Consider the following 18779-nt stretch of genomic DNA (forward strand, 5'->3'; position numbering starts at 1 on the left):
ATAGAAAACGCTTGTCTAAATGGTGGAATGATTGAAGCGACACATCCGTACAGGAATATATATTGCTACATATGTAATATACAAGAAAGCACGATAATTAGGAATAAGGAGCTATATTCAATACATATGTCTAGAGGAGGTATTATAAGTTATTACTTGTATCCTGATGACGCGCTTGATCTTAGGTATGAACCAGTGTCAGCGAACCGTATCAGTTCATTATCAAGTTCTAATATTCTGTGCAAAAAACGTTACAGAAAATGGAATTATAATATTGATTGCAAGTTACCTCTTCCATTCAGTGTTTTGAGTTTTAGTATCTCAAATTTATTAAGTCTTGGTGATAAATTTCAGTGCAATTTAACTAAAAATATCCAAAGGAATTTTACACTGTGCAGAAAACATAAAAGAAATCAAACCATGTGTGAACCAGAAAGCGATATAAATGTTCAATCAGCATGTGAAACGATGTCGAACGAAATCGTTATAAAAAGTATGACACAAAACTACATGTACCGGTATAAAGTATGCGGGAATCAGTTTGAAGGAAAAATGATATATTTCAACGATAAACCAGTTGAGTTGAAACAGTTTACACAGGAAAACATTGAATGCTATCTATTTAACTGTATGGATGGTCAGCTTATTTATCCGTTACTGTATTTCTTTTGTAACTGCTGCACTGAGAGGGACAGGTTTACTGATATAATAAGTTTAACACCCGCGTCTGACATTTGGGACATATTTAATCGCAAATATTACACACCACTTTGCAAACACAACGAAATTTACGATTCTGTTCAGGTAAACACATTATTCTCAATTTTTTCAGTGATAACATACAGTTGAATCTGACGATACATTACAAAACTGCATGCAACATAATTATACTCTTAAAATTCAATTGAAACATGGCATAGATAGATATCAGAAGATGTATTATGGGTGTCAATGAGACAACTGTCCATCCAAGTCACAATTTGTAAAAATAAACCATTATAGTTCAAAGAACGGCCTTCAACACGGAGCCTTGGCTCACACTGAATTTTGTCTGTCTCTTTCTTCTTTAAGCCATGCCACAGTTTTTTTTTTTGGACTTATGAGTTTGAATGTCCCTTTGGTATCTCTCATCTATCTTTTTCCACTACGTTTCTAAGCACTAGTAGGCAATTAAAATTTAAAATGTGTATCATGGTTTATATTCTCTCTTTCATATTTATTTTTCTATCGAAAAAATCTTTTTTTTCTTATAATTTATTTATAATAAGATGTCAGAGAATGTGAATTTTCATATACATAATCTTTTCTTTTTAGCAAATTGAAGTAATAACTGATGCATAAAACAAGAAAATCACAAAAATACTGAACTGAGGAAAATTCAAAGAGGAAAGTCCCTAATCAAATGGCCAAATCAAAATCTGAAACACATCAAACGAATGGATAACAACTGTCATATTCACACAAGACATTAGTCTTTGCATGTACACTAGTCATTATTCTTTTACCTCATAAAGCTGGTTTTATTTTTAATTTCAGGAAAAATGTCGCAAAATTGGATGTTTCAAAGGAAAGCAGTTAATTGGTGAACAATGTGAACCATATTTACATGCATCTTTGTATAATCGACCGTTTGGATATACATTTCCATATAGGTTTGCCACTACGGGTATTCGTGAAGAAATTTCACATATTTCACAAAACGATTTGATGGAAATATTCAGCTTGCAATCCGTTATTTGCATTGAGCCTAGCAATAAAACAGATTCCTACTATATATACACCGATGTTTTTGGAGACAAATCGATTTTAGAGAGCGAAAAAATCCTAATAAATTATACTTATAATTTTCTTAAATCAAGCAATAAGAATATAACAGTTACTTTCGATTATACATCACATCTTTCTAAAATTAAAACCAAACAATCTTGGGTTTGTACATATAACAGTCGTCTACTTATATCAGAGTTGTTGATATGCAGACATGTCGTATTTACAAGGAATGAATATAAGTTATCGAAAGAAAACCATCAAATTGCATTGCTGAACTACGACGTCAATTTTCAATTCTACTAGTATTATATAGATTCAGAGAAGAATTTGGGAATTTGTATTGAGGATTTTCGAAATATGATCAGCCATTTTGATACACATAGTATTGTTTATTCCGCCATAATGATAACATGCACTTTAATATCTACACTATGCCTTATCTCAACATTAATAACATACTGTTTATTTCCCTCACTGAGGACTCTTCCTGGAAAAATCATCATGAGCTTGGCATTTTCCATGCTACTGTACCATTCACTGTATTTAGTATTGATAATGGCCGAGAACGTTAACAATGCGGTATGTCAGATAATTGGAATACTTACTCATTTCTTCTTACTATCATCACTTGGTTGCTTTACTGCGTGTACAGTTCATATGTTTAAAGTGTTTGGACAGAAGAGACTAACGTCAACACTAAAGGCGAATCAAAATAAATCATTGATATGGTTGTATATACTTTCTACTTACGTCTCTGCAGCTGTTATTGTTTCTGTCAACATTATAGTCATATACATTGTAACAGCCAAGTCCACTGGGTATGGACGTAATGGAAAATGTTTCATCTCACGGTTAGAAAGCTTTGTCGCAACAGTGTTGACACCATTAATTGCAACATTTACTATCAATATCATTTTATATACAATAACAGTGTATAGACTATTCATAAGAACTACTTTGCATTCAACCCTATCTGATACTAGAAACAATAAAATGGAAGTAGGTATTTTCTTTAAACTTTTCGTTAATACTGGATGTTCGTGGATATTAATGCTCGTTAATTTCTTCGTTAATGAAATACATATTTATACTGTAATAGCAGGTCTCAATGGATTACAGGGACTTTATATTTTTATAGCTTATATCTGTAACAGACGTATTTATCGATTATTCAAAAGTAAACTGGGAATTACCGATCGAGACTAGCATCCTAGTTAGAAAACTACTACAACTATGCTTTCCCTTTCGCGTTCACAAATTTTAAAGAGCTCAGAAAGTGTACAAAAAGAAAGCTCTTCTAAAACTACAGATAACACCGTCAGTTTACATAAAATTGAAAGTACACCGTCATAGATTTGAATAACCGAATAATTCACTCATACATGATGTATATGTAGTCCTGATATGTAGAAACACTATGATCTGTTAGAAACGTATTTTTACCATTCTTTTCATTTTAACAATCAATATTGTTTACTGATTTTGACAAAAGGAGACCACTACGTATCGATCTGGCTATCTGCGTATTGAAATTGACACTAATTTGGTGAATCGCATATAAGATAATATGGTTCAGATGAACTGTTATAGACGTTTGGGTAAAATATGATTGTGTTTACAGCTCATTTCTTGAAATCACTGCAGCATGAACTATAATTGTAACTAAAAGGTAATACACTGACCCATAAATGACATCGTATGCTTTTCATTTTACGATTAGACCAGAAAGTATATAGCACATACCGTTTTAGTCGTTTTTCTGCAGTCTATATCATTATGTAATAATGTATGATAATACATGATATATATAAAAATAAGATTGTATGTGGTTTTTTATTTTGTAACTTTTAATGTTTATGAACTGTGTTATACAGTATTTGGAAACATTATTCTGGCCTTTGATTTCCATATATCTCCTTGATTCTGCACAAAATGTTTATTTCTTTGTGACAATGTATCCAATTCCATCATCTACAAACATAAACGGAAAAAAATAACAATAGATATTAATTTCATTAAGGTTGGCACAGTGTGAGGTTTCACTCATTTTGGTCCTATTTGGTGGCATACTTCTCGCAGTATTTACATATTTTGTTTAACACATGTTTGACACTGGACGTTCTGTGTGACGAAATTACTAATTTAGTTAAAGTAAATAAATTTAGATAGGAAAGAGAACATTGTAATCAGAACAAGTTATGCTATGCCTTAACATTGATAAATTGTCGTGTCAATGTTTAATGTAATGTCAGATGTTTCCTTGTAGTGTTTATTCTTTTTGCTTGCAACCAATTAACACATGTTCAGAGCTTGTTCATGAATTTACGTATGCAGTGTTTATAACTATCACAATAAATGACAGCTGCTGAAAGACCTTACTTGGCCGCAAGCGAGATATCTGACATTGCTGAACTTAAGGTTGTCGAAAAAAAGTTATCAAAGGTACCAGTATTATAATTTAATACGCCAGACGCGCGTTTCGTCTACATAAGACTCATCAGTGACGCTCATATCAAAATAGTTAGAAAGCCAAAATTCCAAAAAGTAGTGCCAAATACGGCTAAGGTTATCTATTCCTGGGATAAGAAAGTCCTTAGTTTTTCGAAAAATTTAGTTTTGTAAATAGGAAATTTATATAAAAAAAATTGACCATATAATAGATAATCATGTCAACATCGAAGTGCTGACTACTGGGCTGGTGATACCCTCGGGGACGAAACGTCGACCAGCAGTGGCATAGACCCAGTGGTGTAAAAGGTTATTAAAGGTACCAGGATTATAATTTCATACGCCATACGCGCGTTTCGTCTACATAAGACTCATCAGTGACACAAGTGGCCGCAAGCGAGATATCTGACATTGCTGAAATTAAGGTTGTCGAAGTGTTTGAAACGTGACCGAAAAACTAAATGACGTATAATAAATTGTCTTTTCAAATCGATTCTGCTAAAATAAATGAATAAAAACATACTTCTTCGTATGACAATCGCCATCCACTGCCAGATGCCATATTTTCTTCTAACTGTTGTATAATAATGGCACCTATTATAACAGACGCCACAATGTTCTTTTGCAGGACCCATCTCAATGCGATCTGACTGACAGTTTTCCCTTTAAAAATATACAAATATAGCAATACGTTTCGGAAAAAAAAATCGATTTTTTTTAACGTTATCAACTAATATAACTATTTCATTTCAAAATCTCATTTCTAATTAATAATGTATTAATATCATTAAAGATGGCTCTAATGAATAACAAGGCAAAGGGTTGGGATATTTAAAAATTGTTTTACCCCACGATATATTAATGTGCATGCTCAGGCCTAGTCTGGTATCTCGTTGGTTGTTTGTCAGTATGGTTAATACTGTTGTCATCAGGGTATCTATATGATACTAGCAAACCATTTATAGTCTAATACGTTTAATAATTTTTCTATAAACATTGGATGGAATTGAGCTTGACATATTAAATAGACACTTGCCTCTTGTTGATAAATAAACAATACCTTTAGGTCTCAGTTTGCCAGTTTTATCAACATATACCGACATCTAATTGTATTCATATGTACAACTAGCAGCCATGATTTACTGGTGGTTCTGTAGTCATTGTATCCTATTGACTGACATTTTTAACATTGGATATGAATTAAACTGTTTAAACAACAAACAATTTTATTACCATGATTTTTTGCCATTTGCGTCATAGCTGACATAAGTTTCCAATAGGAATCGTCATTTGCATAATTCTGTAGGGCTGGACATGATTGTGTACTTTTATAGCCTATAGAACTGGCATGGGACAAACGTCCTGATGTTACAACAATACTACCATTCTGTTTCTTATATTTTCCACTTAGTAATCCACTGCAGAAGACACAAAAAAGGTGTTATAAATTTTAATTAATGTATTATTTAATAAGAATCTTTATAATACGGTCTGTAATAATGTTCTTTGATGTAAAAAGAAACATGCAAAAACAGCCAAAGAAAATCATTTCGGGGGAAAGCGTTTCATTATCTGATAGTCAGCTCATTTGTTGTTAATAGTATGAGTTCGATCTATCCATCCAAAGTATGATCATGTGAGAAGCCAGAAATTAGCTTAATCTTTGTTTGCATCATCAAAACTCTGTCTGGGAGAATTAAATTGCTACTCAGAACGAAGTAAAATTCACAACCATTGGCTGCTTATTATAATAATACTTCATCGTATGCAAACTTATATAAATTAAAATATTTCCTCCATGTCATGCTCAACATCTTACAATGAATATGTTGATGTAATTATTATACTTCTCGTTTGAAATTTACAGTCAGTATAGAAATAAGAATAATACTGTGTTTTTCCTCGACTATGCAAAAAAAAAACTTCTTCGGGTCAACCTTGGATGATATTTTCGCATTGAAAATACTAATAACACCATCGGTTAATACATCCTGAATCATAATTTATCGCGGTTTTATATGATTATGCATGCTAATATGATGCCTAATTAGTTCCGCTAGAAAAAATGCATGCAAAGTTGCAACTACAACTCTATTTTTGTAAACAACTGATTTGATGAAAAGCCTGTTTTTTATTTAGTGCTAAATCTTTTAAGGTTTATGTACCCTTCTGTAGCCATTTTGGTACAAATTTTTCAAACCTCAATCGTATCAAAACTAAAGATATAATAAATAATAGAGATAGGCCATTTAGTACATGTTTCAAGGGGAAACTTGATGCAAAGCATTATTTTTTACTGTTTTCTATAAAAAATTTGATTTATTTGCCTCAAAGTCCTCTTTTTCTATTAAATGTAATGGAACAGTAAAAAATAATGCTTTGCATCAAGTTTCCCATTGGAATATGTACAAAATGACCTATCTCTATTATTCATAATATCTGTAGTTTTGATACAATTGAAGTTTGAAAAGTTCGTACAAAAATGGCTACAGACGGGTACATAAAACCTTAAGTTTACTATGGCTTCGTCACCGTCCAGGCATCTTACTCGTGATATTAGACCCACCCACATTCAATATTACGGATACGGACATTACTAGAGTTGTCAATCAAGTATGTGAACTAACAATATAAACATTGAGTATCTAATTAATAGTTGCTTTGAAGTAATAACATAGTTTATCAATAAAAACTGAATGGGATTAAAAATGGCAAAACGTTTTATCAATATTCATGGAATACTCTGAAGATAAAACCAATGCACGAATGTTCCTTGAATCAGAAGAAACCGTTGCCCTTAACTCGAGTTTTTATGGTCAGTGGCACACTGGCACTTAATATATAAAATAAGGGGTAATAAACATCTTTACATAAATAAAAGTCATTATGGATCAATTCAAATTTACAACTAACCCTTCTTATGCACCAAACGGTAAAACACCGACTCCTTCGTTGCTGCAGACTTCGAATTCCTCATTTTCTGATTCTCTTCGCAGTAAGTTATATTGTTGCTAAAATTGTGGATACAGATTACAATTGATCAAGCATGTTATACAATTTGATATTAATGATTCGTAAAGAAGTAAATTGCCAGTTTCAGTTAAATACATTATTTCCCACATGTTTATGGTGTCATAGTGACATCACTAGTGGCATTTTTTCACTAAATTTTACAGATTAAAACCACTGGTTAATTATCAATAATATAATGAGAACTTTAAATATTGTGGTCAAGTTTGGTTAAAGGAGTAGGTCCAGTAAGACCCTTTTTGGCCCCAAAATATAGCAGTTTTACAAAATTGTTAAAATGTAAACTTTTAGTTTATTATTGGACAGTAGAATGCTTCTGCTACATAAATATTGGTTGTTTTTTTACAATACAACGCATAAATATCGGGTACTAACACCATCAAGTCATGCTAAATTACTAAAATCTTCAAAATTCTAGCATTTTAGTCAAATTTTAGACGGTTTTCGTGTAAAACTGTAAAATTGAAGTGCACTAACTCCTTAATGTGTCAACAGACAATTTTGGTCATTTGACTTTTTTGTAGGTCTTACTTTGCTGAACATTATTGATGTTTACAGTTTATCTCTATCCATGATAAGATTTTTGTAAAAGTTAACGACGACGGACGACGACGATGACGGACGCCGGACGCAAAGTGATGAGAAAAGATCACTTGGCCCTTCGGGCCAGGTGAGCTAAAAACCGGCTAGGACGTCGACAGGGTTCCCAAGGTCCTCTCCTGCTACACGGAACACTGAAGCATTTGATTTGTGTGTTCCACAGAACACCCTTCTGCATACCCTTGATTTGACTCATGAACACCCTGAAGGTAATCATTACTTGAAAAATTCAGATACTTTTCAAATAATATTAAAACCATGTACCGTTGATATTTTCGACTGTTAAAAGACACCTGCTTCTAAAGCTATTGGCGGCATTTCTATGGAAACGAACTGTGCGCCTTTCCTTACCGACCTCTTCATACATTCATATGAGTCGGGGTTCCTTCAGAAGAACGTCTCGTCCTTTTTCTAACAAAATTCATCGGAAGATACCATACTCTTGTTGATAAATATTCCGTATCAAATTCACAAATAATACATGATGGCCTTGAAGTATAGATTCTATATACTGACGTTGTTTATCATCTTTTAAAATTACGTGTTTTCAATTGTCTTTGTAAATTATTAATCTTTACTGTTTAGTCCATATTTAGTAATATCCTTTTGGCGTGGTTCGGTACTTATTCATCTTGCTATTATATTATTGTGCTATGTGTCATTATGTGTATTCTAGTCTTTTATTTTTGCTTATGGGCTTTGTCTATATGCCATTTTGTTTTCCTTTAGTGACATGTTTGTTTTATAGTGATTAAGATTATAACACAATGTTGACTGATGTAACCCTATTTTGACATTTAACCTATTATGTCTGTTTGTTTTGTTCACACAATGTTGTCAATATAATGGAATTTTAGGCGACTATCATACAAGTTAGAGGTTTAGCTAGCTATAAAACTAGGTTTAATCCACCATTTTCTTAAGAAGGAAATGCCTGTACCAAGTCAGGAATATGACAATTGTTTTCCATTCGTTTCATATGTTTGAACTTTTGATTTTGCAATTTGACAAGGGACTTTCTGTTTTAAATTTTCCCTGAAGTTCGGTAATTTTGTTAATTTACTTCTTTCTAATATTCACAATTTCTAAATGAAAAAGGCTTTTCTTCTGATGCTTAGTAATGACATCAGCCATTGATTTATTTTGTTGCAGTTACGGGGTCAAATAACACGTCTGTCATCCGGTATATGGACTCGTACGTGATTGTGAAAGAAAAAGTTACGTAGGTATGTTTACTCTTTAACTTCATGTAAAAGTTTTATTAAAATCCAGCAAGTTTACTACATAAATCATCAAGAAACAACCGATTACAATTATTTTAATTTTATGTTCAGTATATTTTAGCAGTTGTGACCTGGAATTTTTATCTACAAATATATATGCTATTCCCTCTTATTCTTTATATTTTCTATATATATATATATATACTAAATGAATCATCTCGAAACTAGCTTTTTTATCTATTGATTCTGTTTACAATAGAGGTATTTCCCTGTTATTTGTATATTTATATGTAATTCCAATCAAATAAGGGATACTCTAGTTATGATGATCATCCGGAGACCATTTGTTTCGGAAACACAGACAAAATAACGAAACTATGTCTATATTCTTCCGTAGTGTTTTTTTTTCTGGAAGAATAGCAAATTTAATATTAGACAAAATCATTCTGCCTTTCATGAATATTTTTGTTTAGTACTGTTTTGAAATGGTTTACTTTTTTTTTTTAACAAAAATGTCTCATCTGTCAGCATATATTTGATAGGAATATGATTTGCAGTTGTTTAAAAATATTATGTCACAATTTACTTTCTTTCATAAGTGCGAGTAATTCGGCTCGCGTTATCCAAAAGTTATAATCCTGGTCATCTTCCTCTTCGGGTGTCTTTATGCTTATAATAGCCTTTGACGACCCGTCAGACACACATCTCAGTAATTCTATTACCCTTTCTATCCCATCATCTAAACCTACTTTTTTAGCCTCCTCAGTAAACTGTTCTCGCAAAAAGAGATACGAACATCCTGTACATTTTCCCTTCCTTATAGCGTCATGAAGTAAAAGATAAGGTTTTAGTTCAGGAAGATGCGTGGTTAGTGCTTTATCCGATCTTTTGTATATTTTTTCTGGCTCAAGCAGATGTTCCAAAGGTATTACTAACTCTTCTCGTGTTATACTTTGATCCCAATATTCGGTGTTTTTATAAACTTCTGATCGTGGCACCATGTTAAAGGATACGAATGTGCCTCTTTTTCTTTTTTTTTCCTTAAAAGATGTTATCACCATCGTAGCTTGATTCACTGACATAATAATGTCATTTATTATCAGGAATACACTTATTACAAGGTCGGGTATATCATCTTCAGCCCATTCTCGGCCGTCACATTTATCAAGAACCATAAGAGTCATAACTATTCGTTTGAAAATATAGGATGAAACATAATCGTAACCTCCAACATTTTCATACACATCAGGGAGGGTTGCAAATTCTGACTGACTTCGAATTTTCCTTGTTTTAATTGAGTTAAAATCCCACAACATAAAAGTATTGGTTTTTTCGTGTATACCTTTATTGTAATCCTTATTTCGATGGTATTCAGCTATTTCTGCCGCAACATTTCTATTCAAGTATTTAGGTGTTTTCAATTTCACCATGTTGTGTAAAGCCTTGCAAACTCTAATGACAACTTTCGGGACTGATGATGAATCATACGTTTTCAACCACTCTTCCTCTGCAAAACTGTAGTATCCACCCTTTGTAATTCCAGAATCTAATCGTTGCCACGTGGTGTTAATGTAACCATGGCGAACTAAATATTCGTCAACAATATCGTTTGAAGTATATTGCATATATTGAGGGAGCCTTAAAACTGGTGCAAAATCAAAAGATACTAACAATGGCGTTTGTTTGTCAGGATGTTGATAAGCAAACTGAATTAGGTATGCTGGTATATTTAACCTTAATCCACTATACTTGGGAAAGTTGTATCCTCCGATGCTCCAGTTGTTGGGTAGATCTAAATTAGCAACAACAGAATCGAGAACATTGAACAGCTCATACGCAATGGCCGTCGTGTTGAGAATATAGACATCACCATGTGGTCTAAGTACACCTTTATAGCATTCTGCATCTTTGCTACCATTTCCTGATAGAATTTCTTCGAGTATTCCATCAATTTGAAAACTAAGAAAATCAAACTCAGAAATGTCGGGATGATCCCCTTCGAAATCAACATATATGATAAGTCTGCCTTTGTAAAATTTTATTTCTGTTATTTTTGCTTTTTCGTTTAAGATATTCTCAATGCTCATTTCATAAGTGAAATCAAACTCATCCGGTTTGTCAATTTTCATATGATTGTATGCACTACCCATTTTCACAAGTCTACCTGACAAATTTGTCTTCAATTTAGCAATCTTATTAGCAATAGAATCCATAATGATGAATGCATCCATGTAAATTGTCTTTATATATTCGTCATCAGATTGAATTCTGTTGATATTGTCGAGATTGATCAAAAAATCTCTTATCTTTTGTTTTCCACAGTCCAGAGTGTTGTACCACTGGACACATGAATGTGCCGATTGTTGCATATCTTGTAGCTGGTTGACTGATCCTCTTGAAGAACGACCTTTATTCCACGCCTTATTAAAGTCCAAAGTCCGGTTCATAAAGTTTTTTTTATCCATTGGAAAGTATTTAGTCATAAAGCTAAACCTGGTCAAATATAAACATCATATACCTTCAATATAAGAAAAAACAAGCAATTATAAAAAGTTGTCAACCTGTTTGTAAAAGAAAAGTTGATTTACACAATTTGATCTGATGAGTTCATTTAAGCCTGACCAAAGACAGTTGTTTAAATAAATATTCTAAAATGTTAGAACTTTGTATCCCCAAAATGATACAACCGCAAAATTCCCAAAAGGATAGATAAACTAGACATATGAAAAAAAGTGTGCATACAGTTACATACTAAAAACAGTTATAAATGTTGGAATATAAAAGCATATATCTGCATTGTTACTAATGATTCTTTTTTGCGTGAAAAAGGCAAAAAGTTGCCCTTTCTAATCCAGCTAATCCTTCTCATGACAAAGACGGTAATATTCAAAGAATTTGATCGTTGTATGCATTATATGTAAATTTCAATTTCTCGACTCGTCTCGTTTCTAATAAAATCCTTGTTATTCTTTCACAGTTAATGAAGTAAAAAGATACCAATTAAATCTAGTGAGATTCATTTCCCGCCAACTTTTTAATGGTTTAGATCTCTAAAACAAAGTACACGGACTATTCATTTTTATTGCATTTTAAATAGCCTTTAACTCGAAAACTATTTGCAGTGAAACAAAATTTATTGAACTCCAGTAACAATATGAACAATATATAATAATTTGAATTAAAAAATATTTTCAAAATTAATAATTGATATTCATATTTATTTTTAAAATAAACGAAAATATAGTAAATTATGATTAAATTTAATTTTTATTTATATTTTTACCTGAGTTTACCTGTAAAATGAATGCGCGCAAATGTAATCAAAAGCTGCGCGCAAACGTAAAATATTTTAATCCCCAAATGCGCGTAAACGTAGTGCGCCCGTTTATTTGTAATATGTTCTTTTTTCATCAAATAAATACTTAAAAATAGAAAAAAATTATGATAAATAGATTGGAGTTAGATTTATTTTTAAACTTTTGAATTTGTACTTAAAAATAAAGAAAAATTATGATAAATAGATTGGAGTCAAATTTATTTTAAAATTTTTGAATTTGTAACTTTAAAAAATTGTCTGCTTTACTAATAAATCATGATATAAATAATATTATAACCAAGTATAATCTTATATAAATATAAATAATATTATAACCAAGTATAATCATATATATATATCTTTATTCTCACAAACCAAATTACCGAAAGGTATAGAGATAATTATACATATTTCAATACAATTACATAAATAAATAATGTACGAAAGTAGATAGAGGCATTCACAATTGTTCAGTCAGAAAATTTGTTATTGATCTCCTTAATAAGTTTACAAAGTTCGTTCAGTTCTGTACATTTTGGGTAATTCATTTAGTCATAAAACTTCTATTTCTATTGTTAAATGCAATACATTGTTTTCTACAATTATCGAAAGCTGAACAATTAAAAATGTAATGGTATTCATTACCAATGGCATCTGAATTACACAATATACATTTTCTGTTTTCTCTTTCTATGTTTTGCCATCTTCCAGTTTCTATTGGAGATTTCATGTTCAAGATCCAAATTTAAGAAATAAGGATATCTGCCGGTCATCCAAAATAAATATTTCTCAAACTCCAAAGTAACTTTAAATAAACGACAATTTAATGCTTTTGGTGATTCCTGTTGGCTGAAGATGTGGAATAAAAGTATACTTTAAAATATAATTACTTGGACCAATAATCAAAGATAATAATGGGTGAAAACTGTTAACTTTACTTCATTATTTATTTTTGTTTAAAAAAAAACAGAATTCATACAGATGCAAAAATAACTTATTACCTGTTCTAATAAAAAACACTGGTCAATTAACAGTTGATTAAACAATGTTTGAACCGTATAAATCCTTTGTTAGCACAAGTTTTCCTTCTATTCCCACATGAAATTTTACCTTTTCCTACCAAATTTATAAAAAGTGGGAATAGAGGGAATGAACCTTTTTTTTGTATGAGATGGCGTGACATGACCCCTAGTGGCAACACTTTAAACGCATTGAAAATTGACATGGCAAGTAAAAATAAATGTGGTTTTAAGAGGGACATACAAAATATATTTTTGCGTGGTCCCTCGAGATCTATGCGTCGTGAGTTTAGTATTAAATAAACCTGAGAATACTTTATTGATATACAATGACCGCGAATAACTGATTATTTCTAATCGTGTATCACTTCATCGTAATTTGTGAAATCGGTAAAAAGATCAATGTGCAAGAAAGTTTTAATTGTTCTTTCATCGTTAAATGGCAATTTTATTTCGCCTTATTTCGTGTAGTTAGTGGAACATGGTGTAACTCGCACCATAAGAAATATTCAAGCTGATGCATTTTCCCCTCACAACTTTCGTGAAACTTTTTCATGCGATACTTAAGTGTATACAGTGTTCTACAAATACCAAAATCAATTGTATGTTTAAACTCTATGATACGAGCCTACCCCCTCTCTTTATGCCCTCTATAAAGCATCATCAAATGTAAGATTTGATATCATCGAATGATTAAAAAAACCGAGCAGTGTTCTCAGTTTTTTCATACTTGGCGCGGGTCTGTTTTTTTTCTTAAGCACCATCGATGAATAGTTCGACTGAACACTTTGCAGACATTTGCATATAACCACAAAATTAGGGATACCAGTATATAGCATTGTTATAATTCAACCATCAGATAAGTCTCAACTTATTGAGTAATAAATAGTTCAGCGGCAAATATTTCACGAATACACAACACTAACTTATCTTTTTTCTGATACATGTATAATCTGAAATAAGTTTGCTTTAACATAACAATTGTGTGACTTATCTTTCATTTTGATTTGCCGGTTTGGTTTTGAAGAATGTCACTTTTCTGACTAGACCAGTACATATAGTTGAAATATTTAGCATTCATTTTGCTTCTTTTTTTATATAGCCTAAAATTATTTTATTTTTTGGTATTCTATAATTTAAGTCAATTAATGTTTTACATGTCAACGGCATACAAATTTTCATAATTTCACTAAATATTTATTTATGAAGCACTTGGTGTCTAAATTTAATGTATTAATACCTGTGGTTCAAACTGTCTTGACCTTTTTATAGAGTAAGACGATTTTTTTTCCAGATACTATTTCTAAAAAGTGTACAATTAAAGGTACAGTTTTAAGAAATACTTTGCTGTGCTAAATACATGTCTGACCTAACCTCAGTTTTGTCATTAAATGGGGCCTGTCGCTCAAATAATTTTATGTTTCTTCTTGCGATCATTGACATCGAAAATCTGATATGAACCCCTTTTTCATGGGTGTGATTTCGGTAGAAAATGAGGAAAAACTCTCTCATCGTAAATACACATTCTTTTGGCAAGGGTTTATTTGGGAATTTCGTTAAAATCGATACAGCCCTAAATGCTTGAACTATTTTCCTTCATTGATTCCTACATTAGGATTATAGTGTCTAATTACTAGTACATGTACACAGTTAGTTTGAAGTTTGAAATAAAAGAGGTAAATGTTGGTACCAATAGTTTACTCCAATCATAAAAACGGACAACGTACTTTCCTTTTTACTGAGATTAATTCTTCAAGTAATGAATTTGATTTTAATGAATGCACAAATATAATCACAAACTGGTCGACTTACATTAAAAGCCCTTCTCTAAATTTTAAAAAGAGATCCATGCATGCCAGACGCAGCGTAAATGAGACTTTAACTCCAGTACACAAACAAATTTACAAAGATATATAGAGGTCAACTTACAGTCTAAAAAAAGGATAGTCGGAAATATGCATTATACGATATTTCAAACTCTAAAAGCAAAAGTATAAATTGACTGCGAATAAATTATTGGAGGCTACACATATTTGTTATACCATTCACTTCCTAAATTAAAATTTAGAAGTCTGATATTAACGAACACAACCGCTTAGACAATAAAAACAAAACCAACTCAAATACTATCGAAAACAACGACTGGACTGGGACAATAAAACAACTCTCAGACATGAGTGGAAAACATCGCTGTTAACTGACACAGATAAATGGTCCCGAGTTAAAATGTAGTCATTCATATCCTATCCATAGTTAGATAGAAGATTGGACTTGTGTGAATAATACGCAAATTTAGACGACCCTTTATTTTGAAGTTGAAAATTTGATTTTTAAACCAAACGGAAATATTTAAAAACACTGGAATTACAAGAGATGCCTCATTATATGTTATTATATTTTCATCTTTTTTCCTTAGCTCTATTTGATTATATCTTAATCTTTTTCATATTTAGTCATACGAAGTAGCTAGATTGCAGTCTTGTTTAGTCTTACGACATTACGACAATAATGTAATAATTTTAATGGATCAGATGGACTGATCTGCATGCTAACTTCTGTAAATAAACAAGTTCGTATATCAATTGCGTGTGTTGGGTCTGAATTGTCAGTACTAGTATTAGTTTGTATGTAATTTATATATAGAGAATTATGCACTGCCGTCCGTGTTTATATATTGTTTTATTCTTTAGCTGGTTTTTTTTTTAACAATAATGGTTGTTAAAATAAACAATTCAGAATTTTCTTTTGGCACCACTATTATTTTTGAAAGAGTTCGTTATAATAAGTCATGATAGCTGTACGTATGGTAACAAATGAGTCACTTATAGCCACCAAAGTCATCGGGACAAGACTATAAACTACGGGTCGTCGTACTGCCTTATACAACAGTTATGTATATATGATCTCCCCCAGTTTTTGGTTGGGTGGATGTTGCTCAGTCTTTAGTATTCTTTGCTGCCTTTAACTTGTCTTTTGGGCAGTTTTAGTGTTTTGCCATGACATTGTTAGTTTGTTTTCTTGAGTTTGACTATCTCTTTGGTATCTTTTACCTCTCTCTTTGTATGCACGATTGGTCACTATATAATTCAATGTGAAACATTTAAAATGAGATGATCATGACATGTCGGGTACCAGTTTAATATTAGAACAGATAGAAAAAAACTTTTAAAAAGAGCTTGATTTGTCAAAATTGGACCAAGCACCAAAAAAAAAAAACAAAAAAAAAACCAACACAGTAACAAAGGACAAAAATAAATCCAAAAATACGCAGTAAGTGATGGGTAAATAAATCAAAACACGCTCTTAACTCAAAATTGAATATGTATTCTAATATTGAATTGACAACAAAGTGAGACACATGGACACATAAGGCGGAGTATGCAGATTGTATGCCATAATTAAGTATTAGAATGATAAATACAAAAATCCGGGTCAAGTTTATTTTGTTTTCGCAGAAATTATTTTAGAAGACCGGCATTGTCAAAATTATTCATTATAAGTTATAACTTAAATATTTGTTGTTTTTAAAACTAGTGAAGTCAACCCATGTTTAAGCCAACCCCAGATGGCTAAATTTCTCAAGAAATATGAGGGGTAAAATAGTGCATTTAAAAAGAGATATTCCCGGATTCTATATACCGACTATATATATTTGCAGAGCTAACCTTCTAAATTTAAACTAACAGTTTTATTGAATAAATTAATAAACAACAAACTATTAAACAAATTATCGAATGATTTTATAGCTTTTTGTTCGGTGTGAGCCAAGGCTCTGTGTTGAAGGCCGTACATTGACCTATAACGGTCTACTTTTATAAATTTGTTATTTGGATGGAGAGTTGTCTCATTGGCACTCACACCACATCTTCCTATATCTATGAACTCAGACTAATTGACATTTACTTAAAAGAGTTGCCATGCAGACATTATATATATTTGTCACAGGACTTTAAGAAAACAAATCATTTTAAGCTGAAGGAAACTTGTGTAAAATTCCTTTAATTTATGGTTCATCAATGCTATGGTTATGTTCTGGATTCTGAGGGAAATCAGAGCAGAAACTTCACGAAAACAACGTACAAAATGTATATCCAGCACGGCTAGTTTAATGATAGCAATCTCTTACATTACCTTTTAAAACTTCCACGCAATAGTAACACATATATTCCTACCATTATATTGATTGGTTTTATATAGTGAAAACGCACACCGACCAGTAAAACATTCATTTTGACAATCGTACCAAAGACAAGACTTCTAGTTTAGAAATAAAGCATGGTACGTGTACTCGGAAACTACATATGGCCTTGTGTTTTGTGTTTTGTTCTTTGATTTTTTTTTAATATTGTCACTCTTTTTTGTTACGGGATTTTGATTTTTTTTACTTATCCTTTAGACTTTATGAATGTCATCTTCGCGACATAAATACCAACCACACTTTCATCTTGACATCTATGTATACCTAATCTACGACGTCCCTGTTAAAGATTATATTACTGTACTATGATTTCAATAAAAAAAATTAGTACTTTCGTTTTGGTGGAGCCCGCTGTTTTTTGTTAATAGTATTAATATCTAAATTAAGATATCGAAATGTGTAATCAGTTATCTTTACCAGTTAACTGAAAATTGATTCCCGAGCGGTTGAATAACTTCCTCTTTCGCTTTCATTTACTTACATTTGTCTTTTACTGTTTTTGGTCTGGAATAATGATTGTTCAACTTTGAATATTCGATAAGTAGTTACTGATATATGAACTTTAAGGTTGACTTGCTACATGTAAAAGACGTAATCCCAGGTAAACAGTCATATAACATGTATAAATAGATGACAGTAAGTTTATCAGGTAGCATATTGATCTATTGTTATAAAAATTCATAATATCTAACACAGTTTGTAGATTTAGCTAACAAAGTCCTTATATTTGTATAAAGAAACATTCGTTAAAAGTGGAACATCTTTTAAACGTTAAATAAGCTACACTTAAAAATGGCTTGCTAGTCCCTCTCTGTGATTAATATTAGATAACTCTGGTTAATTTCCCACTCAATCTATTGGAGATACAACAAGTGGAAGTTTTTAACGACATTGACTGGCTATACAGCCCTTGCACGGCCGGTTGAAGGGGAGATAAATAATCGACTTTCTTTTATAGTCTTTTTCAAAAATGATGAACGATTCTTTCTACTGGTATGTAATCATTTTAAACGTCTCAAATTTATGAAATTATATTCGTACATTAATGTTTTTGGTATACCAATAGTAAGGACTGAAATGTATTGCCAGTGAATTCAAAATTATATCAGAAACCTATACTTAATTATAAAATAATGAACATGTTAAAGGGAGACAATACAATACAATATAATACA

The 18779-nt window shown here is 31.6% G+C and overlaps 2 protein-coding genes across 2 annotated transcripts in view; one reads left to right on the forward strand and one right to left on the reverse strand.

The window, feature by feature from the left end:
* Window positions 1–354: 354 nt before the first annotated feature.
* LOC139517563 (latrophilin receptor-like protein A) lies at window positions 355–3013 on the forward strand. The gene is made up of 2 exons (XM_071308769.1): window positions 355–804; window positions 1537–3013. The coding sequence occupies exon 2, from the start codon at window positions 2128–2130 to the stop codon at window positions 2974–2976; it is 849 nt and encodes a 282-aa protein (XP_071164870.1). The 5' UTR covers window positions 355–804; window positions 1537–2127; the 3' UTR covers window positions 2977–3013.
* A 591-nt stretch (window positions 3014–3604) lies between these two features.
* The window catches only part of LOC139517562 (1-deoxyxylulose-5-phosphate synthase YajO-like), a 59517-nt gene continuing 44342 nt past the window's right edge, over window positions 3605–18779 (reverse strand). The window contains exon 8 of the mRNA XM_071308768.1: window positions 3605–3741. Coding sequence (XP_071164869.1) covers window positions 3637–3741 — 105 coding nt within the window. The 3' untranslated portion in view covers window positions 3605–3636. The remainder of the gene's footprint in view (window positions 3742–18779) is intronic.

The sequence above is a fragment of the Mytilus edulis genome, chromosome 3, assembly GCF_963676685.1.
Source record: "Mytilus edulis chromosome 3, xbMytEdul2.2, whole genome shotgun sequence".
Taxonomy (NCBI): Eukaryota; Metazoa; Mollusca; class Bivalvia; order Mytilida; family Mytilidae; genus Mytilus; species Mytilus edulis.